The sequence below is a fragment of the Echinops telfairi genome, unplaced genomic scaffold (genome assembly GCF_000313985.2).
Source record: "Echinops telfairi isolate 266 unplaced genomic scaffold, ASM31398v2 ScPeMD7_25;HRSCAF=90, whole genome shotgun sequence".
In the NCBI taxonomy this organism is placed as follows: Eukaryota; Metazoa; Chordata; class Mammalia; order Afrosoricida; family Tenrecidae; genus Echinops; species Echinops telfairi.
In genome coordinates, this window is record NW_022103922.1 from 14,978,956 (window position 1) to 15,004,126 (window position 25,171).

The following is a 25,171-nucleotide window of genomic DNA, read 5'->3' on the forward strand; positions in this document are numbered from 1 at the left end:
TGAAAAGTTCTTGAGAATATGAGAAACAAGAAAACAACCCTCACTGGTAAAATCATCATGCCAGAATTTTGTTTGAAGGGACATTCTTAAACAAGTTTGAGTCTTTCATGATCTTTATTTATCCCTCAGAGGCCATTTTTAAATCTATATTCTATGAAAAATCATTAATTCTGTGCGATTTTCAAATTTATTAGCATAGATATTTGATACAGGATATATTTGGTTTTAGGGTGTAATAAAAGACGCCTGTCCATCTTCTTATCTTGTCTGTGGATATGGAAGGTGTGACTCCATCCAAATTCACTAAAGCACAGTGGGGAGAGGATAACTCTGGAGCCATGCGACCGCTACTATTAATACATCCGCCTTAGGTAAATTTCTCTTCCCCAAATAAAAATGCAGTCATAGCCCCTAAAAGTCAATATATTAAAATGACTTATTGTTTTCAAATAGCAATAAAGAGACACACATTTCATTTTGAAAGAAAGGAGTAGAACTTCTAAATTAGGAACGAAATGGGACAAGGAACTACATCAGCATAGCAACAAGGAGGAAACAGTATGTAAAATAAAGAGTAATGTCGAGCAGAAGGCCAGATCAAGTGCATTGGTCAGGACAACAAATGAGAATGGACTGAATTTTCCCCATAAAGATACGAGACTAACTGGAAAAGTAAAGTCTTGTTGTTGTTGTTTTAGAAACACATGACAAAATGAAAACTATAAGAAGTAGAACTCAAAATTCAAAAGAAATAGACATGCAAAGAGAAATAAGGAGAGTTTAAACAAAAAGCAGTTCCCATTAGTAGGAATCAAGAGAGCATTTAAGTTGAAATTCAACACACAATATTTTTGAGTGAAAAAAGGCACAGTTGGTAAAGTAAATAAATCATAACCCTCACTTGCTGAAAGATCTGTGGAGAAAAACATGAGACAAAAAATGACCAAAGTACAGGAAACTTGACAACAAAACAGATGACAGTGAAAGTTTAAATAAATCTCTGTTAAAATGGAACATATCTAGTAGGCACAAGAGAGGTTAATAACTATTGAATAAAAAATTATCTACTTTTGATATGTCCATAGAACTTTTATAAAAATTGATCTTGTCCTTCACCAAAGAGGAAAAGTTAACAAATTCTTAAGAACAGAGACTTTTTCAGGCCATACTATCTCATCTTCAGCAAATAAAATAAAGCATAAAGAACAAAAAGTGAGCACAAATTTTCCAAACTACCTGGAAATTTAGAAACTGTCATGTACCCAAAGAAAAACCAAACTGGACATTGTAAGATCAATGAAAAGGAAAAGGGGAGCAAAAACAAACAACTCCTTACCATAGGAAAGTAAACAAGAACAATCCAAGAAAAATGTACAAGATGGAATTAAAGATAAATGCTGGGGTTATTAAAATGGAGAAAAGAAATAGTCGAAGCAATAACTAAAAGTACAAAAAATAAGAGCTTCTGAGAATAAAATAAGAAAAGTCACTTGTAACCTGATCGAATTAAAAGAGACAATAGAAGAAGCAAAAATATACAAGTACTAGAATACGGAAAACACTTAACGGTGAGAAACCGAATGCATTGAATTTAAAGAGTTAAACAGAAGAATGGATACGCCTTATTCACTACAACTTGGAGAAATCAGTAAAACAAAAGTAACACAAATTGACCGGAAAGGGTGGGAAACCTGAAAAGACCAATTATTTAAGCAAAATGATTCTCAAAATTTGCTTAGTTTTATAACTACCCAAGATTCTTGAACAACAATTGACACCTGGTTCTTTCCTTTTGACATTCAGCAGAAATCAGAATGGAGTGGAACCTGTGAAGCAGTATTTTTTCAAGCTCCTCACGTGATTCAAATGTGCAGCACGTTTTGGGAACCACCACCCTGACACCTTGTTATTGAAAGTTTGGCCCCAAACCAACAGCACTAGTAAAAGCTGGGCGCCTTGTAGAAATGGGAGAATCTCAACCTCCTCCCCGGGGGCTCTCAGAATCAGAACCTGCAGGCTACTAAGAACTCCAGGTTCATCGTGAGCACTTAAAAGTTTGTGAATCCTAGCGCGATTAAAGAGACTCCGCAAAGGCACCAGGTCCAGATGGGTTCACACCCGGTTTTAGCTTTCCTGTGTCCTGACTTGGAAGAATATAAAATTCCAGTTATTTACACACACACACCCCCAACCCTGCCAGGACTTAGAAAATAATGACAAATTCCCTCCTGCATCTTTAAGATGGGGCCAGCAAAACATCAATATCTAAACTTGCAACCTCCCCTGTCAAACCCGAACAAAATTAAGAAAGCAAACATTCAAATGCACATGCAAAATGCAGCATCAGAAATTTTGAATAAAATAGGATCCAATCAAATTTAGCTGTTATCCAAAGAACAATACACTACTATCATGTAGGGTTCATTCCATGAATGACAGCTACTGGCTATCAGAACATCTATCGATACGATAGAAAAAAAAAATCAAACAATATGATGGAAAAAAATCAAAAGTTCATTCTGAAAACATATTCAACATTATGTAGCAGATATCCCTGAGAGTGAATCCAACTAAAATCAGAAATAAGAGAAAAACTACTCGTTACTAAAATTCAACAACAAAATATATTAGAAGGAAAAACACAACCTGCCATCCCGAGCTTCCCAAGCCCCCCCAGTCACCTTCTCTTTTCACTCCCTAAAAACATAACCGGTGTCTGGGGCCCCACTAACTGTTGCTAGATTTCTGTTTCTATCTTTTCACAAGTTACCTTGAACATTGATCATTATGTCTGTCACCTTATTTACAATAATTACGTAGACATAACTCTGCTTAAGTAGTTACAACTCACATTTAGTCTTTTTCTCTCCAATTATATGTTCTGTAACATCTATTGGGATAATGTCCAACCGCACACGCTTCCATGGACCATATGGTTATGATGTAGAAATCCTGATCAGAGGATGGAACACAGACAACTCGCAGCTTGTTGCACAGTCCATCGCACTACGGAGCATACAGTGGTAAAGGACACAAGAGGGAGTTCCAAAAGGCTCATGGAAAAATTCTGCTAGATTTTTAGCTCCATTTTTCCATGAACTTTTTAAAGCTCCCTTATATATAACCTATAATACAGTCTTGGTACTCAAAATAAACATCTATGTTACTGGTTTATGTATGTACTATTCTTTTCTACCCCAAAAGTTCACAGTATACCAGTATATGCTCCAACTGAAACCAGCAACATCCAATCTCTAGGGTCACATGTCTCTTTCAGCATTGCAGCATTATCTCTCCTTTAATTTTCTCTGAAAAAAAAAGAACATCACGGAGAAGTACACCATGGCTCTTAAATGGGCAAAACCAGTATTTGTCACAAGCTTTAATCTCCACAGTCCAGAGACCGGAAGAACTAGATGGTGCCCTGCTACCACTACCAGCAGAAGGTGAGAAAGAAGAAAGGGAAACGGGAAACACCGGGAGAAAGCAGAGTAAGTGATAACACCTTGAGGGGATTGCTATGGATGAGCTGAAACAAACGTCTAAGGGTTGTTGAGTATAAGACTGGTGATCTCCTCTGCAAATCTTCACTTGAATTCACAATAATACGTTCAGAAAGAATCTACTAAAAGGAAGGAGAACTGAAAGCACAGGGTGGAAGTCAGGGCCGTGTTGTTACAGTGTGGAAACCAATGTCACAAAACAAAACATGTGTGACTTGTTGAAGGGAAGCCCAGTCCACTCTGTAAACTTCCATCCAAATCACCGCTAGAAAAAATCAGCTACACAAAAAGCCCAGTGCTAGTGAGACCAGCAACAAGAGGCAGAGGAGAAATTAAAGGATGTTCAACTGGAAAGTGGACACCATGGAATGCTATTGGGTTGCTTGTTATGAAGAAGGTCACACTCAACAATCCGGATGATCATCAGAATACAACCGTTTCTCCACCCTATGAAAATATTACAGCTCAAGGCTGTAAGGCTAATGAAAATGGAAGCAGCACTTGTATCAGATATACAGAGATGGCTAATTATTTGGATCGAGTGCCAAATGCTAAAATATAAAGATTGTTTGAAATGCTTAAAGAAAAATCAAGACCCAACCAGGATATGGTTCATACAACATCTAAACCACACAACATCCTATTTCCTAGGACATATTGTAGGCCCCGTGCCTGTATTTCTACCTCATAGATACGTACATGCAGATTTCCTGTGGGTAATTTTTTTTAGTCAATCACTCTGTCAGCTAGAACAAGTTGACAAGTAAAATTTTACTGAAAAAAAATGAGAGACCCTATTCTTTAAGGTCACAAGTATCACAATATATGTTACCTTTGCTTAGGATATATATGTATAGGTATAGGTATATTTATACATACTATACATACCTATACACACATAAATGTTTAAGTTTGTAGAAATATTTCATTGTCTTTTAATTCTGTATTCCATGAACGTTTTGAAGCTCCCTTATACTTCAACAGAATTGTCTAACGGTATTTAATGAAAGCCAAAGAGAAATACATAAGCAACTGGTTTTGCCTCCGGGATGCTTACAACAGTTTCTTATTCTTGAAATAAAAAAAATTTCAAAAAGATTTAGACATCGGGTCAATCCATTACAATTGGCTTACTATTGTTTTCCCCTTTTGACCTGCATATTTAGATCTTTTCTAGCTCACAGCAATAGCTAGTTGTCTGACTCGCTTCCCTCTAAGAGCCTTGCGCCCTCACACAGAACACTTACATTAGCTCCCAGCTTTCCAGGCTGCCCTGCCACGTGTTCCTTTCGTCCTCGGATCCGCTGTGCCATATAAGTATATATCCGTTTTCTAGATCAGGAACTACTGTCCATGAGATCAAGTCTGGTATTTCCCTCCACTGCAGATACCAACTGTTTGTCAGTAACTGGTTTTCTGATAACACGGCTTCATCTTCTGTAGCAACTGGCTCACTGGAGCTACTCATTTTTTCCCCCACGTTTTTCTTTTTTCCTGAGTAAACAAACTACTCTCTCTTATTTTTTTTTCTTTCTGGTTTGTCAGTGTCAACGGTATGTCCTCACATCTTGATGCTATACTAGTCCTCTTGGTCTTGAACATCTTATCACTGAGCACAGACAGCTGTGGAAGCTATTCTCTTTTTACTTAAACGGTAGTCTGTCTTGATTCAGGGTTTGGCCCAGTCTATGGCTCTTCCTGGCTGCAGACGATGAATTGAGAAGAAGGGGTCTAGAGTCAGCAGTCTTGGATCTGAATGCTTATGAACTGTACATAAATTATCCAACGCGATTAAAGCGACAAAAACCATCACAATAATCAGGATCATAATGATGATGATGTAATGATGGTGTCATTTATTAAGTGTCTACTGAATACCAAGCCCTGAGCTAAGCAGTTGAAACTCTATTGCCATTCAATTGATACGGTAGGGAAAGGATACAGGCACTCAGGCAGCGAGCAAGATGAGTGAAGGCAGAAAGGTATGAGGCACAGGGCTAAGATGAAACACAAGGTTCAGGTAGGCGGTTAAACGGGAACCAAAGCAGGAAGTGCCATAGTGTATGTGCAAGTGAAGCGTTAGCCTAGAGTGGGAGCCATTTGAGTACACAAGGAGAGGAATGAACTGATACTTGCACATTACTGAAATCAACACACGTCTGTGATGGACCGATAGAGGGATTAAGACATGAAGCAAGAATATCAATTACAGAGAGAGGTAATTATCAAAATAATCTAGGTGATCTAGTTAAAGAGAAAGGATTGTAAATATTTCTTTGAAACGAGGCAAAAAAAAGCTCAGCTTTGTACCAACTCTCTTTTTGAAAAACAGTTGTCTTCCTCTTCTTCGTTATAATAGCAGATCCATTAATGCCCTGACACCCTTCCCCTCTTCTCTTCACCTGTGCGCTCTAAAAAGCTCAGTGGTCTTTTCATCCTAAGTAAAGTAGGTAGAATTACATAATTGATGTGGTTTCTTTCTGGGTATCAATGAAGACATATTAATCATAAAATACCAGAAAGATAATAAGCTTTCGTTATGTCATGATGGAAACGATTATCTTTTATTCCTTGCTTACTTATTTAGAAACATAAATAAAGCAGTTCATTTTAAACACTCAGACCCAAAACACCAATTTTAAAGAAAGACTAAGTAGTCCATTTTAAATAATGACTAAAACCCCAAACACCTAATTTTGAAACTAAAATCCAGTCGGTTTTTACAAGATAGTACATTATGACCCTGTTTTATGGCATGAAGAAATACACGATAGTCTTCACAAGCGCTCGACCAAGTCTGAGAGTCAGGTACACTCCTGCTCCCTTTCTTCCTCTCGAGTGCCGAGCGCATGGATCTACTCAGAGCCCAGAGTGGGACCATAAGGGACTTCCTCTAAAGGGTCACCAATGATGACTATCACAATCCAGTAGGTGTCTCACCCCAGTTCCACAATGTAAACAAAAATTAAAAATGCAAATTCTTTGAGGAACAACATATAAATCAAAGGACCCAAGGAGGCTTTTAACTTTGCACCCCGAAGCTGGTCTGAAAGTCTTCTACCGCTTGCATTGATATGCCAGAGCCAACAAAAGTTCAACCACCAACATAATTTATCATCGGATAATGCTGAAGGTTTCCCCATACCGTGTTACGCAAGAACTGGAGTTTATACCATTTGATACTGCGATACCCATTTGTGATTACAGGAAGAAAAAAATAGAAGTGAGATTTTAGTATAAGATTTTCCGACTATCGTCACAGCGTATTCTTCAAGCTTTGAAAAGATGAAGCATCAAGGAGCTCACGAGATCTCTACCTCCTTGGTAGTGTAGTCAGCTTGCAATATATTACTATGCAATTGATCTCGCTTTCCAAGCATGATGCTCTAATATGCAAGACGGAGTCCCTTTGGAGCCTTATGCAGGAAAATAAGTACAACAAGCTTAGCCTCTGCAGAGGTCAGTGGTTTTAACTAGCCTGAGACACAGAACAATTCCAGCATTCCAGCTGTGAGGAGGAAAATGCTTTGCATTATTAAATTGGAGCTGTATGCTGCAAAAAGTGGGCCTCATAAATGTGGAGAGGGAGAAGAATGTAAATTGAGAGGAAACTCCAGCCCCCGTAGGTCAGTGTAAAAAGAATCCAAGGCCCTCTGGTGAAAGGACACGCACTAACTGCTGCCCAGGGCAGTGGGTGCAGTCAGTCACGGATCAATCTGGTAGTGTTTACAGCTCAGGCCTCTTTTCATACGGGGATTCTGACCGTCCCTGTGGGGACCCCTAAACATTCAACAAGGGAGGAAAACTGCACCATAGTAATGTGTATGAAAAGAGAACCAAGGATAGCCTATTTCCACACAAGTTCTCACAAAAAGTTTTCTCGACCTAGGCGCAATATAAATGGAATGTCTACATGGATATATTGAAAGTCCATTTGGATTTGCTGCTCTCTTAGAGCATCATTTCAGATATGCCAAGACCCTGAAATACGAGTAGAAAGTTGAGAAAAATAAAAAAGGGACTGACTATCACCGAGAGCTAGTCCTTTCTCCTGCAGCCTTGTAAAAGGAGACCATTCCGTGTGTTTTTACACCATGCTTATGACAGCGTAGCAAGTCGGTCCCTGGTCTGTACAAAATGCATAGCGCACGATATTTGAGAGAAGTTAGGTACAGTTGGGGGCTACTGAACGCTAACAATTGCAAGAACTTGCAATAGAGGAAGTCTCCTCCCTCATCAGTTCCCTAGCCCCATGGCCTCAGAAAGGCTCAGCCCACGTCACTCCCAGACACCATCCCCACTAAGACAGAAGTCATTCGAGATATGCCTCCTGCAGCTCCCCACCTGCCTCCCACTGCCTCTTCTCCCAACAGCCATCACAGCTGTGCTAGAGACTGCTGGGCGGCACCTACTGTGCAGGGAGATCTGGATTTGGTCCTGGTGAAGCATCTCAATGCAGACTTGAGCACTAAGGTCAAGTAAAGACTAGGGCACGTTTGGGGTTCACTTTATCAAGAAGTAATGCACCATAATAAATTGCATTGCTTATTACGGGCAGCTGGGGTTGGAGACAAAGGACAAGGAGAAAAGTACTAAGAATGCAGCAGGACTACTTAAAGGTTTTGACCCATGAAAAGCGTGGATTTTAACCTACATTTACCTATAACAAATGGGACCTGGAGTAAGTCACTTAACTGCATTTTGCCTCATTTTTCATAAGTGAAGGGAAAATGTTGGACTAGTGGTCTGCAAGCACTTACATCCAGTGCTTTCTTGAGTAATGTTTATTAGACCGTGTCAAGCAAAAGCGATATGGGATTTCAGTAGTGAATTTGCTCATTTGAAAATAGTAACAATATGAGAAGAGAGCTGTGTGCACACAGATGGTTACAGGCAACACAGCTATCAGGGTGGAGGCAGAGGTGGCCAGTTCCACCTGGGAGAAAGGACTGGTTTGGGCCTGACGGCTCGATAGGAGTTTGTTGGGTTGCTAAGGCTGTCGGGGCCAGGGAAAGACCGTATCTGGTAGAAGAAAGGGACAAGAAGAGATCCCAGTATCTGATGCCATACACCATCTAAAGCCCTGACTGAGAACATGGCCACTTAATTTGTGAGCCATCAGAAACTTTTAAGCAAGACATGTATGTTTTATAATGTATAATTATATGGACGATAAGAGAATGAATTGGGAGAGAACAAGGATGCTTATAACGCTTCTTCAGAGTGACATGCAAATAAGGGGTACAGGAATTAAAATTATACCTTTTCTTTTTTTTCTTTTAAAGGAACTCTGGTAGCATAGTGACACATGTTAGGCTGCGATCTCCAGGGTCAGCAATTCAAAACCACTAGCCACCCCGACGGAGCAAGACAGGACTTCCTAGTCTCTCCAAGACGTACAGTCTCGGCAACTCACCGAGGTGGTTTTACCCGGTCCTACAGGGTCACTGTGGAAAGTGAGAGGAAGGGATACGTTCAAGAGCCCTGGAAACGTGGAATGGGAATGGTTACCAGCTAAGGGTAAACTCAGGAGGTATTCTAAGCAAGGGGACATGAATAGATGTGGGTGGCCATAAGATAGCTTACGAGGGTGAGGAGGGGAGGCTGGTAAGGGAAACAACATAATTTTGGAAATGTTCAATTGGTATAATTCATGGGACATCTAGAGAAGCATGTTCAAAGTAGAGCTGGACACCTGGGCCTGGGCCTGACACTTTGATTTCTCTGTTCCCAAGGGGCGTGTTTTGGAAGAACGAGAGAAGATTGTCGTTAAGAATCTCTGAGGGGTTTGAGAAACCCTTAGGGCAGCGGTTCTCAACCTGTGGGTGGTGACCCCTTTGGGGGTGGACCAACCCTTTCACAGGTGTCGCCTAAGACCATTGGAAAACACGTATTTCCGATGGTCTTCGGAACTGAGACACCGCTCCTCTTTTCTCCAGGTGGGGAATGCAGGCGTGAACACTGTTACCCATGCTACACCACACTGCAAGACAAACTTTCATTTATGTGTCCTTAGAAATAAATCTTTGACAATCTATAATTACATATTGTTTTTGTGATTCATCACCATGCTTTAATGATGTTCTATTTGTAACAATGAAAAGGCATCCTGCACATCAGATACGTACATGACGATTCATAACAGTAGCAAAATGACAGTGAAGTAGCAACGAAAATAATCTTATGGTTGGGGCGTCACCACAACCTGAGGCGCTGTATGAAAGGGTCCCGGCCTGAGGAAGGTTGAGAACCAGCGCCTGAGGGGGTTGAGAAGCAAACTGGCTGAGGAGAGGGAAGAAGGCACCAGAGAGAGCTGATAGAAAACAAGATTCACCAATAACCAGCAGAGGGTCCGTTTCAAAGGCGAGAGGCAACCGGAAGTAGCACGTGGTCAGCTCCTTCATGCAAATGCTCAGGACTAGGAGCCAACATGGAAAGGAAGAGCGGGCTTCAGACCATCGGCAGGCAGTCTTCAGGGAGACTGGTGCCCCTGGGGGCACAGGCTCCCCTGCAGGAGGGCTCCTGAGGGAACACCAGGGCCTGCCAGGCCTTGTCAAGAGAAAAGGAGGGGGTGGGGCGCACAGGGGGACGCTTGGTTGAAGGGGGTCGGTTGTGTGAATGAGAAGCGAGCTGTTTTCAATTTTTAAACAAGCAATACGTCGCTAGGGAAGAGCGGAGAGGATAAGGGAAGGAGACAAAGGGGGCCCGGAAGAGCAGGGGCAGAGGAAAGTTTCAGTGGAGATAGAAAAGCTGGTCGTTTCCGAAAGCGGGAGTGTTCTGGAAAAACAAGTGGGGAAATGTTTATAGCCGTTTGATACAAGGACCCACGAGATAAACTCTTGCCAGGAGGTGGGAAACTATCTCAAAAGATACATTTGTGCTCGTTCTCATTTCAGCATTTAAAACTATGTAACAAAACGGCATTCTGCCTTTGTCTTTGATGCCAAAATACTTGGGCAAAAATTGGCTGTCTGAAAATTACAATTCTCCATTCCACCCTTCGACTTGAAAATGTCTGGATTTTTCTGCCATTTTAAAAACGTAATAGCTGCTGCCGTTCTATTTTTATGCATTGTCTCTTGCCCTATGATGTTTGCGTACTCCCCTTAAAGCTTTCAGAAGACTGCAGTTAAAAAAAAAACAAATAAAAATTTCAAATGATACTCCTTACATGAAACCTTCTTCATGGACCCAGCTGGAAGAAAGTAGGTTGGAAACACCCTCACTGCCCTGGAGTCCCTGCTTCCTAGCAGGAGTGCCCTGTCTGATGGTGACAGGGGAGAACCCATCAAGGACTGTGTTGACTTCCACAGGAGTTGACTGACCTGCTCATGCTCATGCTCATGGTAAAAGTTCAAAGCCCAAGTTCCTTCCGTCCTACCAAATTCCTAACAATGGTTGGAAACAGTAGGTCACATGTTTGAACTCCCAAGGATGCTTGGGGGATAGCACTGAGTCACATTTGCTCCTCGTCCTAACATACATACACATATGACTAGAACATGACAGAACAGAATTGTCCCATAAGGTTTCCTAGGCCCTGGTTATGCTGTGTGGCAGGCTTTGGGTTGTTAACTGCAAGCAGGCAGTTCAAACCCATCTGCTGCCCCTTGGGGGAAATATGAGACTCTCAGCTCCCATTAAGATTTAGAATCTCAAGAAGCCCCTGATGAAGTCGCTGTGTGTCAGAATTGACAAAAGGGTTTGGCCTTGTTCTTAACCTACCAGGAGCAGGTCTCCAAGTCTTTCTGGGTGGATTCAAACAACCAACCTATCTTTTAGTTGGCAGCAGAGCATTTTATCCCAGGGCTATAGGGGCTCCCCGTGTGCATATACTTGAATGTAACACACATGTGTATATATTTATTTGTATATCTCTATGTGTGTGCATATTTCCATGTACATGTGCTGTGTCTATGTGTGGACAGAGAAGGGTCTGGGTGGAGCAAGGTTCATGTATAACTCACTTTTTACCACTAGAGCACAAAGCATAATGGCGTGAACAAATAATGGATGTTCCATACAATATATATATGTAGCCTGAAAATTCCACTTAAGGATAGTTCTTTCTGAGTTGGTGTGTTTTCCAAACATGGCCCGGTGTATCTTCCCAACTGCCCGAGGGCAAACAGCTGTCTACTTATTTTTGAGCTGATTCAACTCACATCATGCCTTGGGACCTGATGTCAAATGTTGACCTCAACAGCCAGGGACCACGCAATATTTGTTGCTCAGAAGGAAGGTCATTTGGGAGCTACGCGAGCAAATTTCCTTGTTTTATAACTTTATATGACACTCCCCCTATGGTCTTCATGGAGTCCCCTCAAAAGAAACACAGGAATGAAGGTGGAGCCTTTGCAGAGGGGGGCAGGGTACACAGAGCCGCTATGCCGATCAAGCTTTGAGAAGCATGTTGTGCGCCAATGCCCACCATGCGTCCTGAAAAAATAAGCAGCTGGGGGCCGGCCCTGCGCCCCTCTGGCTTTTAAACAAGCATCGGTGAACAAAAAGCTCTTTCCTTTATCCTCTTCTCTGCTAGCCCACATCTGAACATTTGTGAACTTGACCAAACGTGGCATCGTCAAAAGTGGCAGAGGATAAAAACTAAAAATGTTTCTGAAACAAAGCCTGTGATGAACAATGCCTTTGATTTCAGAACTGACTTGTACGGACCTCCTTCTCCAGTTACTTAAAAGCTTTACCTACGACATCAGGTCTTAGCACCGTTAACCAGTCCTTTTAGTCTCTTTTTGTATTTATACTTTTATGAATAGAAAGCCTGTTTATAGTGCGCTGTATATTATCCAGTGCCAACCTTTAAAATTACTTCTCAGTACCAGGAAATAGTTCATTTTTCCCATTCAAAAAAAGTCTTGATTTGGATGGGTACAATAAATGGGATATAAGAAGAGGTAAATATGGAATGTATTCATTATAGAGTGAAAAGGCTACAATTAAAATATAGATCAGAGTAAATCTTCTCTTTTCTTGGATGCTGAACACCATGTTCTAAGACAAAACATGCTCTCTGAAGTCCTGGAAGGCCAATGCAAATGTATCTGCTTTCATATGCAAATAGCAAAGAAAACCGTTTTACTGTTCCTCTAACTATAATACTGAATTTGTCCCCAATTCTAAATTTGGAAAAAGTAAACTGAAAAGTCAAAGAAATCTGGCCCCGTGACCCCTCAGCGCAGAACTAAAGCCGCAGGTACTGGACTAGGCTTCCTGGTGCGTTGAGGTTGGGTTTTATTTGTTTCATAATAACCCTCTGTTGGCTGCCATTTCAATATCATTAAAATGGGGCTGGGGAAAGATGGACCTCACTTTGTTTTTATTTAAAGAGTTTCTAAAATGCAAGGCAAGTATTTGAGGGCATTTTAATGCTATCTCACTTAATGACTTACACATTGGTTTATCTGGCCCGTTCCTATTTCAAGGAAGATCTGAGGAGACTTACCGAAGGCCTACCCAATGTAGGATTCTGAGGCCTCCCTGAGGGTTCCCCAGAATAATACAAACATCAACCCACAAACTAGCATAAACCCCCCATAAAGCATGCAAAAAGGAAAAGCCGAATGGTGAGTCCACATGGTTCCACATGAGAAAGCTCTGGGTTAATGGCATCATCACGGTTACCAAAAAGTGTCACGGTCTCACTATTTCTTCGTTAAATTTTGAGAAAAGAGACTCCCCTTACAAAGACAAGAAAAAGCTCCCCTTAGAACGACCATTTTTATGGACACCAAACGACACCTAGGGAATGTCAATGTACGACTAAATTGCCTTGGGTAGCACCCATGCCAGCATCGGGCAATTGATGGAAGTTGGGAAATCTTAAAAATAAATAAATAACTAGCAGAGAAACAAAACAATAGAGCCAGCCGAAGCTAATTTTACAAGATCACAATCCAAGCACACACTTCTCCAAGTGGCACTGGAATGTTTAATGATAAAAATGGCTGTGTCTGAATCCCTAAAGTCCTAGCTTCACCTAAGTTTGATCCGCCAGATAGAGTTCAGGAGAAACTCTTTGTGATTCTATCAGTTTGTTATTATCAAAGCAATTGAAGATAAGCATGTAATTTCTGACTGTGATAAAAAAGGAATCAATCTGATATTCACAAAGTAGCTGAATACAAACATGTAAGTTCCATTATAAACTAGGGAAATTTGGATAATTTTTAAAAAAATGAAATTTACCATTGCTTTTAGATCAAAATACTAAGGCCATGATGGGTCAGACTCAGACTTTTACAGAATTATAGTCCTGAAAATATTGTTGGGCCCATCTCTACCCTGTCACTGATAACAAAAACAAAACATGCAATCATAAACTGTATGGGGGAATACCACAAAGACCACTTAAGTGCTTTGAAAAATCATAACCAGCAGATCAATTGCTGCTCAGGAGACCCCGGCAACTCCCCGTGACTGACAGAGGAGAGTTTTCAGTGGCTGATTTTTCTCGATTAAATTTCCAGGTGGCCTGGGTGGCCATGAACTTCTAGTTTCTGGTTAACAGCCAAGTCCATTAACCATTTGCAATGTACAGGGTTTTAAAAAGAACATAAGCCTACTTAAACACTTTTTAAGATAATAACAACAACAAAATTACCTGGATCATTTACTTTTTTACTTCAAAAATCACAAATACTTAATATCTCACTGCTTAAAAAAAAGAGTTGCTTTTATTATTGTGCTTGTGCTTTCTCCTTCTAATCAAGAGACAAATGTTACTTGGGTGAAATGTTTGAAGAACAGCCCTTCAGAAGTTTCCTGAATCTGTGAGGAGGCTGGAATCGATCAGTCAGTCCTGTCTGGGGCCGGAGGAAAGCCAAGCCCAGGGGGATGTAGGCAGACATAAGCATCTGGACTTCGGGGCTGTCTGGAGGGGATTCCGCCCTCGTCATCAGTGAGGAATGGATTCTAAAGAGCCTCTACCTTGAATGTTTGCCATTGCTTCCCAAGCTGTTAGGAAAGGGCCCACTGGAGGCAGTGGGGACAATGTTCATGGGCGTATACCTCCTAGGGGGAACAGTGCTGAGAATCCAGGGGAACTTCTGGCAAATGTTGAACGGCTCCTAGTCATTATACTTCAAGCAGCATTGTGATTTGAGTCTGCCCAACCACCAACCTGGCTTTATTATTATTATTATTAAACTTAAGGCAGAGAATTTGAATTTTCCTCTAAATGGAGTGTGCCTTCTGGAGATACCGAATCTCTGAATCCCAACTTTGGAGATTTCACGTTTTGGCCAGAAAACAGTCCTGAAGACATGGTGGCCTTCGACGGATGCATTTGAAAGCGCTCTGGGGGCGGCGTTGGGTCAGGGGGGAGACTGCTAACAAGGTGGACAGGTCAAACCCACCAGCAGGATGCTATCTGCTCCCATCAAGATGGACAGCCTCGGAGACCCCTTATCAGGTTGCTATGAGTTCGAAATGGTGGCTTGGGGGGGGGGGGGAGGCGGCTAAAGTTTAATTAGACTCCAAAATACCAAAGATGCTTATGCCCATGTTAGAGTGTAATTTATTCCAGTGGACTGCACCAGAGAAGCCTTAATCATGTCTGATTTTTCACCTTTACAAAGAGAGAGAAAAATCCTCATGACTGCATTGATCGCAAAGTATTGCAGGGCAAATTCACCCCTCTTTGCTCCTTACCAAGACACACGATGGCTCAACTCACCATACAATGCTACGCAAAGCACATCAGACTAAAACACCACTTAGTCATCACAGAAAATGCTATAGGCATATGAAACCTAATTTTGAGTATGTAATTTTCCATATCTGAAATCTGAAAAACCTGGTAATTCAGGTTTGCTTTGCGTATGTACAATTTCCAACCATCCCTGATATCTATGGACCTAGAACATCTAATTCTAAGAGGTAATCCTCCAAAGGATTTGATTTCCAAGAAACACCCGGAAGAGAAAAAAAGTAGACCAGCCCTAAGGTTTATTTCTGTTTGCCAGGTTATATGGCAACCGATCTTTCAAGAGACAGAAGTAGCAAGAGGAAAATTTAACTAAACTTCTTGACAAATATTGAAAAATCCAATTCTGGCATTACATGACTAATCAAAGATTATTCATTCCGCTCAAGTAGAGAATATATTTAGGTGAGCATATTTCCCTTCTGTACATGTTCAGAAATGCATTTCAAACAATAACAGATTTATTAATTCCAAATCAAGCTGTCATTCAAAGACAAAGAGCCTAGCCTTTGTTTAGTCTGACTTAAAATACTTATCAACTCTTTCTTCTACTGAATCAACCCCCCGCCCCCTCCACTTCCTTTGTACCAGGAGTGAAAAAGCTTTTATAAACTGTTTGGAAATAATTCCCTTTAGGCAATTGTGTGCACACAGAAAATATTAGATGGCTATAAGGAAAAAATATATAAAGTTAAAGACTTATTTTAAGTTTAAAAATTTCCTCAACTTCAAAAAATGTCTGGCAAAATGCATCATATTCCACATAGATCCTCTTTCCAGAAAGACAGCTGGTCATACAGACACAAGCCGAAACAGAAGAATCAATTCAACGAGCAGTTGCCTTTGAAACTTCAGGTGATATGTTTTGTTATCCATTCATAGGAACACTAGATTCTTTGGAACAAAACAATTTAAAATAGGCTTAACTGACATTTTAATCTTCCTAATTAGAACCTCCTATAGCTGAGGCACCCATATTAACGTTTGTCAAGCGATACGGACACTGTTTGGGGTTTTTTACAGTGCAGAATAAAGCAGTACCTAGTGGAAGAGAGCAAGCTCTTTTAAGCTACAAATAAAATCCAAGCCAGACGGAAGACTCCGAAAGTAAAAATGTATCTTGTAGTGACGTATCGTATTTGTGCTTGCTGCACCTTTCTCACGTCAGTTTAAAACAAGCCCAGGCTGACCCATTTTTCTACAATTTGAGGGGGGGGCTCCTTAAGTACTGAAGCCTCACATTAGCGAAGGACTGTGACAGTAAGAATGCAAAACAAAGTCTACCTGGAGAAATCACTCGTCTGGCGTTGTATGAACTTGTTGGACTGTTTTCAAAGACAAGATGGAAGCGATTGTGGGAGGAGGTTAGGGCCTACAGGCTGACTTGGGTTTGCGGGTTGATTGGTTTGCATTTTGCTGTCCTATTAGTGGGGCACGCTTTCACCACAGTCGTGAGTGTAATGAAAAAATCTTCGTCCCCACCCCCAGCCAGTCCTGGGCTTTGGGGCTGGGCTCAAGGGGAGTCCCTATGAGACATGGGGGCACAGTGAGTGGTGTGACCCTTTGCTGGGCATGTCTACACAGTAGGTATGCTGGGCTCCCCTAGGGTGTCCCATATGGGCTCCAATAAATTTCTTCCCTTTTGCTTAAAAAAGAAGAAAAAAATCTTAGGATCGTGAGATATTAGAAATTCCTCTTTATGCTTGTTTTCCCACAAGAGAAAAGAGAGCACTCCCAAATCAAAAGCAAGCCGAATGCTACCTGCTCCGATTGTGCAGCAACACAACTGTGGAGACGGCCAAGCCCAAGAACTTGAGCAACTTCGGAAAATAGAGAGGGTCTGGGGCGTACATCCGACTAAAGGGAAACCCTGCTTTCATGACTGCGTGCCCCTGGGGATCCAGCGCAAACCGGGGGATGAACATTCTTTTTGCAAAAATCCTTTTCTGGAAAAAAAAACTAAGTAAAATAGGAGTCGAACCACCCCTCTCTTTTCAAAGTAACAAGAGTTGGAAAGCTGAACTAAGAGCACGGGAAAGCGTTTTTCGTAGGAATCTTTAAAAAAATAAATAAGCAAAGGCTTTATTGGGAGAGGAACTTTCAAACTGCCACGACTGGCACCACAGCACACTCCTATTCGTTTACAAAGAAACACCCACAAAGATGGAAATGCTGGTGGGTCAGGTCAACACGGATGACGCCAGTGTGGATGTATTTGCCACTGCAAAGGGCCGAAACAGAATCACATCTTGTCCCGATCATACCTGCCTGCCAGAACAAAATAGGCAGCTGACCAATTATGGGCTGTTTATCTATACAGTGGGCCCTTTGTTCTCTAACAATGGCAGATTGCAAACGTCCTGGAACACGTATTTACCTGGAGGATTTTTGGCAGGATCATTGTGGCTTGGACTTCCTGATTGTCCAGAATCTGAAAAGAAATCACAGAAAATGTTTTCTTTTTAATTTGTTTTGAAAGACTTTCACAATCCTCTAAAGGACTTCAAAAAAAATAATAATAAGGTACAATGAAGTGAAGTGTTTAAATAAAGTTTACTTTCCCAAGCCTTTGGGTAGCAACACTTTTTATTTCTCCAACTAGACGAGTATCTATAAATATATTCCTGTGTCGAAAAATAAATAAATAAAATGGAATGAAACGAAAACCAGTCATCTGTAATAGTCTTGGGATGAAGCAAGCTTTTTTGAAACAAAGGGTCTGGCAACAAAGCCGCAGAAGGTGGTTTGAAGGTTGGGCAAATACCAAAGGCTATCCCGAGCAATATGAAATGAAATCAGTCCGTGGAAATGCAATTGGAGGTAATTAAACACACGCTACACTAAAAATATATATATTTTAAAAATGTAAACCCTGAAAATATGTTTTTATTCAGTGAGTAAAATACATAGAAATGAGGGTCTGCTTTTCCAGGATTCCACATGCACACACACATACATATCCACTCCAATAATCCCCCAACCTACTGGATCCAGGCCCAGATTTGTCTACATCCCATAATAGCAATCGATTTGCAAACACCAAGAAGAGCATAAATTACTGGGCAGAAACCAACATGGCTTTGTGGGGAGCACATGGTGGAATCAATTTAATTTCCATCTGTGATCGTCGGACAGAGGTTGCCGGTGAGCCCGGAGAGGTGGATGGGGAGATGGGGAAATCCGTGGCCCACGTTATTCCTCCTGCGAGCGGCCACGAGGCACAGAGGTGCTCCCGCTGCGACTGCGGCAGCCGCCGCCTCCCAGGCCTTCTCCAGCTCGGCTGTGTTTTGAGCGCTCCTCCTTCTTCCATGTCCCCCCTGCATTTATCCGTGTCGTTGGCCCTATGTTATTAGGCACTTACTTGCCGGTTGCTTTGTAATCTTCTTTTATTGGTTCTAGTACTTAAGTTTTGTCTCCCCAACTAAATTGCACGCTCCAGAAGGCAAAGGCAGAGCTACTGTCTACTTGTCCTGAGCTTCCCTCCGGGGGCAGTTCACGGCTGCGAGTGCACCGGGCTTCCAGTCAATGCCGGAGGAACCGATGGGTTGGATTCTGCAGCCTTGCTGGCCTGGCGAAAAGGCCCTTTCGTGTTTGATAGTGGATTTCAACACGATTGCGTGCTAGGAGGGCACAGACGAGGGCTCTGGCATGAACAGTCACACACCAAGCGTCTCCTCCCTGAAATCCTGCCATTGTACTGACGCCAAGAAAGGGATGCCGTCTTAAGAGAGGGGGGCGGGCGGGAATCTCGTGCTGGTTTTTCGGCAGGATTATTACGCAGGCCCATGTGGGAGAGTAACCTACTGCCGTCACTGCCTCTGCTATGAAACGCAAGGCCAGCCAGCTCGTTTCTTTCTACGGTCAGCTGAGTTATTCCTTCTCTTTGTCACATCTGCCAGCTTGATTTAGTAGTGAGATCAGTGTGTTCCTCTTTCCTCTCATTTCCTAACCTGTCTACTTCTTTTCATCCTGAATCCATCCCGAGGGGTAACTACCCCACAGGACACCACAGAACAGCCTCATCGGGTTTGTGAAGCTGTGCCCTTTCTCCCGCAGAGCGGCTGCTGGTTCCCACCACCAACCATTCCTCCGTGGCTGCGAACACCAGACTTCACCACCCAGGTTCCTTTTGTCCTGGGGCGGTAGGTAGCCAGGACATCTTCAAAATACAGTTAGGGGTTCCATAGTCCCCTCACAGTCATGCAGGAGTCCCCAAAATGGAAATAAATACAATCTGGATTCTGGCACGAGTTTCCAACTGTTAAAGCTAGCCAAATGGGTGGCATATACCAGTGAGAAGCACTGGAAGCACTCATTTGTTTATACCAGGAAATCTGGATGACGACCACTTAACCCACTGACTGGAAGAGGTCCATATCTGTACCCATTCCAGAGAAAGGTGACCCAACAGAATGCTCAAACTATAGAACGGTCTGACTGATAGGGCAGGCAAGGGAAATTTTGCTGACGATCATTCCGCAATGGCTACAGCAGCACATGGGCAGGGATCAGCCAGAAGTCCAGTCAGGACTCAGATGAGGACACAGAACAAGGGATATCATTGTTGATGTCAGGTGTATTTTGGCTGAAAGCAGAGAATACCAAAAAGATGTGTACCGGTGTTTCGTAGGCATTTGCCTGTGTGGATCACGACTAACTATGGGCAGCATTGAGAAGAATGGGAATTCCAGAACATTCATTATGCTCATGCGGAATCTGTACATGAATCAAGAGACAGTTGTGCAAACAGAGCAAGGGAAGACTGCATGGTTGAAAATCAAAAAAGGTGTGGTATCTTCTCACCATACTTATTCAATCTGTATGCTGAGCAAATAATCAGAGAAACTGGATTATATGGAGAAACGTGTGGCGTCAGGATTGAAAGAAGGCTTATTAACAACTTGCAATATGCAAATGACACAAAGTTGCTAGCTGTATATGAGGAAAACTTGAAGCCTTTGTTGATGGAGATCAAGATTACAGCCTTCAGTATGGACTACAACTCGCTGTAAAGAAAATCAAGATCCTCCTAACTGGATAAGTAGACAACATTATGGTAGATTCACAACCAATGTTCATAGAACAGAACTCAAGGGATCAAATGGCACATTTCTTTGGTAAATCTGCTTCACAAGATCTCTTTAAAGTGTTGGAAACCAAAAAGGTTACTTACTTTGGGACCTGAGCCAAAAGCAAAGTCCTTTTAATTGCCTCATGTGCCTGTGAAAGTTGTGCGGTGAATAGGAAGATCGAAGGAGGACTGATGCATTTCAACGATGGTGTTGATGAAGACGACTGCTGGGAGTACCGTGGGTCAAAGAAGCACAGCCTGAATGCTCCGTAAGAGCCAGGACTGCGAGACTCCATGTCAGGTACTCCAGACATGTTATCAGGAGAGACCGGTCCGCAGAAGAAGCCATCAATATTGGCAAAGTGGAGAGGAAGCGAAAAAGACGATGGCCCTCATCAAGATGGATGGACACAATGGCTGGAACAATGGGCTCAAATATAAGAGCAGTGGACCGAGCACTGTTTCATCCTATTGTACATAAGGTCACTATGGGCTGGAATGGGCTCAATCACACCTAACAACAACAACAAAGATAGCTGAGCATGCTCTAAAATGTTGTCTTCCATGAATTCATCTATCACTTTTTCTAAGATTGAGGCCAAACTCATAGACTTAAATTACTTTGTAGACAATGTTGACATAAATTCCTGTTTAAAAAAAAAAAGAGAGACAGCATTGACCAACAACAGACATACATAGGGTTGCTATGTCAGGTTGCTAATGCCACACTCATGACGAGCCACAAGCTACACTAACAACTTCATTTTTGGAATTGTAGACTCTGCACAAAAACATAGTTATATCAGCCATAAAGTGGCACGACCAACTCCCACCATGTGTTTTCTAAAAGGTGGGTCCAGTAGAGTTCAGAATGAAGGCTCCTTCTACTCCTGAGGGCGTGTCCAGTTAGAATAATGGCCCTCTCATATTACCGCAACCTTCCACTTTAGGAAACACTATTCTCTTCTGCTGCAAATTACTTTTTCTCCTATTTCTCACAATGCAGACCAAGTTCCTCCATTTAAAAACATATACTTACTAAAGCACACACACACACACACACACACACACACACACACAGTTTTGGAGGGAAAACTGAATTTAGCCTTAATTTGAGTCACCCATTTGTTCTTTACAGTAATTCCACTTTCTAAACTGAGCTGATGGTTAAAGGCACACAAAGCACAAGGCAGGAGCCCCCTCAAACGTCAAAGCCTGTGTCCTCTCACATACATATTCTACAAGTCAGACACACAGAAGAGGACCCCTCGGGAGCACACAAGAGAACATGCACTTTTCAAACTGTAAACTCCAGCAATACAATCGACGATGAACCCTTATGTCACCTTCTGTTGGTCACTTAATTCTAACTCCAGGAAAAGGAAGTCACCAAGGAGACGCTGTTGGCCGAGAAACCCAACAGGAACTGGGGCTGTGGCTGACTTCAGAGAAGGAATTACGCAGACCACATCTAAAACCCTTCCAAGTCACCACCTCGGTCAAATTACTTCATACCCAATGGTTTTATTGAACCACTTCCATCGCTTGCACCAAATTCCTTTTTTTTTTTGTTTTTTTTTTTGAGGACATAGTGTGTTAGAGTGAACTCTGGCTCGGTCTCTCGTGAGTGGTACAATCTTGGTCAAAACGATTTCGTTCTTAGAGTCTTGCAGTCTTGGTCTTCAGAGGTGCAGACATACTGTCTACCTCACGGAATTCTTGCAAAGATTCTATTACCAAGCACTGGGCCACATACATCTCACAATTCAATGAAAATATAAGGCGCTCTTGATCACAAAGAGCCCTGGTGGTGTAGTGGGTTCTATGTTGAGCTGCTAACCACAAGGTCAGCAGTTCAAAACCACCAGGTGAGCCATAGAGCAAACATGAGGCTTTCTGTTCCCATAAAGATTTATAGCTTCAGAAACCCACAAGGGCAGTTCTACTTTGTCTGTAGTATAAGTCAGAATTGACCGGGTGGCAGTGAGAATTGGTCACAGGGCCGACAATAAAAAAAATGATTAATATTTGTAATGATCTATTGGGAACAAAGAGAGACCAAACTCTGTCCATCTTAGTGTACTTATCTACAAAAGGTATGCCAGGAGCGAGGTGGATGTGTGCATCCATTGAAGAATTCCGGTGATGAATGCATTCCTCACACCATCCCAGAAAGCTAGGAGCCCCTTTTATAGGATCGCTATGAGTCAGAACTGACTGGATGGCAGAGAGTGAGAGCCCAGAAAGAAAGAGTGCCACTTCAAGGAGGCCTTCAGGAACTGCCACACACAAGAGGCTCCAGATAGCAGCCAGTTGATAAAAACTACCTTCCGGAAACTCCTATCTACCAAGAGGAAGCCAGGTCATCATCGCGTTGTGGGTTGCCCAATACAGTGGGCCTTGAGTCTCTAAAACATAGTTTTGAAATTGAAACATCAGTTTTAATAGAAGCAGTTACTCTGTGTGTTTACAAGGACACGACTATAACTTTCTTTCTTTTTAAGGCTCAATGTAGACAGAAGAGGAAAGAGGAGAATAGGAGATCAACCATTGGCTAATCTTAACAGGATAAGTTGAACCCAACCCGCCCTCTTTGATTGGGGCCAATGAATATCAGGTCTCATGTGGTCTTTAACCCTCCACCCACCTGTAGCCACAATATCTTTTTTTTTTGCACCCCCCCCCCCCAACGATGTCATTGTAATTGGGGTTAGAAGAAAGAGTTTGAGGAAATGGGGAAAAGGTAAGGGGCAGCGAGGCTTGAAGGTACCAGCCCTCCCTCCCTCCCTTCACTTCTCATCGATCGTCTCTCCCCCGCTATCAGTCGGTATTTTCCACATTTCTTCATTGGTCTCTCTCTGGCTTAATCAGACTATAATGCAGAACTGAACTCTGTTTTGTATTACATACTTATTAAGATCTCATATTCTCTATGCTTTATTATTAAAGACGGTGATTTAAAAATATTGTATTTCTTCCTCTGAGGGAAAAGAAAACAAATGAGATGATTTCTAAACTATGACTCTTGTAACTCAATCAAGTTATCCTATCCAAGGATAAAGATTCTCCAGGAAGGAAAAAAAAAAGATTCACACCACCACCACTACCCCTGCATGGCCCTTTGCTCTAATCCCCTCACGTCTTTTAGAAAACAGCCAATCTTCCAAGATTTTTCTGAAATTTACCTAAAGAGGACCAGATTTCCCCCAATGACCGAATTTTATGGAGAACTCTGGGATAGTCGTATGATGAAATGGCTTGTCCAAAGTTCCACAGCAACTACTCAAAGTTATGCTCTCTCTATGAGCCACCCATTCCGACACAGGGACTCCTGAAAGGTTATGATACAATCTTAAAATCATCAAAGCCAAAATGATCTTGCAGGAGATTAAATGCTTCTGGGAACTTGACTTTCCCCAACCACCCTCCTCCTTCCCACAATTTACCAATTCATTCAAATCCTCTTACAGAAATTAAATAACAAACAAACAAACAAGCTAGCTGTTCTCTCTAAGTGGGAAATAAATAATGCTATCACTGAACTCCATATAGTCATTGCTTTAAAAAGAGGTCAACTCTAAATTCAATTTGGTTTGGATTCTCTCAGTTAGACAAGCAAAATTCATATTCATTTCTCTCTCTCTCTCTGTCTCTCTCTCTCTCTCGTCCTTACTCATCCTCCTACCCACTCCCTTTACTGACAATCTGGTAGAAGGTCAAAAAAATGTTTGCTAAACATATCTGACTGTAAATGAATAATGGCCTGTTAAATGTTGCTTGCTGGGTACTAAATTTTTGGGAGGATAAACTATAATGGTCTGGAGTGGGTTTAACATCAAAACCGTAAGGTGTTTTTGAAAGTCATTCATATAAGTATCAATTAAATGCAAAGCAGTAATGTTTATGGAACACCTACTATATTCTAAGGAGCCCTGTTGGCATAGGGGGTTAAGCATTGGGCTGCGACCCACAAGGTCAGTGGTTCTTACCCAACAGCCCTCTTTAGGAGAATGATGAGGCTATCTGCTTGTGTGTGTGTGTGTGTGTGTGTGTGTGTGTGTGTGTGTGTGGCTATGGGTCAAAACCAAGTCAACAGCAATAGGTTTCGGTGATCTATAAATGTGTATTTACATAAACTAATGGCCTTTGATCTTTTTCTTTTAAAAAGAGAATGAAAAATATACATTCTATGCCTCTGGGAGTTCACAGGCTAGCCAAAAAGACAGAAATGTACACACACACACACACACACACAAAACCTTAATATACTGTTAATGGTATATAAATTGGTATACATCAAATGAGAAGGATTCCTTTTTCCCAGCAAGTTGGGCAAGGGCATATCATAGAAGATATGAGAGAGAGTGAGGCCGGGAAAAGGGCAGTGGACAATGCTCCAGTCCCACACTTCTCTAGTCTGTATCCCATCACTACGAAAGCACTCCTTTGGATACCCCAAACCGATCCAGTCCCTTCTGCACTATGACCCTCTGACGTATCCTGCACAAAGACAAGGGAAACGCCTCGTGTCTTAGGATGCCATCCAGAGTCCTGCACCCTGTCAATACCTCAGTCCCACTTTAACTTTCAGTCCCTTTTATGGCTCTGAGTCTTCCCATGTGGTCACTCTCTGATCTCCATGGAGTCCCCCACGTTGAGGCCATCCCTTTCTGATTGTGAACAACATGAAGGCGAGAATGTGGCACCCTAGGACCCTAAATTGTGGGATACTATTTAGACTATTCGATTATGTCAACAGCTAGAGAACAATTTGAAGTGATTACAGTAGCACAAAGAAAAAGAATAGGCATGTCCCATTGTGCAGAAGCCTATACTAGAAATCAAACACCATCCTTTGTAGCATGGACTGGGGAC

At 42.0% G+C, this 25,171-nt stretch overlaps 1 protein-coding gene across 7 annotated transcripts in view; it reads right to left on the minus strand.

Annotated features, from left to right (window-relative positions):
* The window catches only part of NFIB (nuclear factor I B), a 241,925-nt gene that overhangs the window by 89,801 nt on the left and 126,953 nt on the right, over window positions 1-25,171 (minus strand). For all 7 annotated transcript variants that reach the window (XM_004706535.3, XM_004706533.3, XM_004706532.3 and 4 more), the window contains exon 2: window positions 17,603-17,656. In XM_004706535.3, coding sequence (XP_004706592.3) covers window positions 17,603-17,656 — 54 coding nt within the window. The remainder of the gene's footprint in view (window positions 1-17,602; window positions 17,657-25,171) is intronic.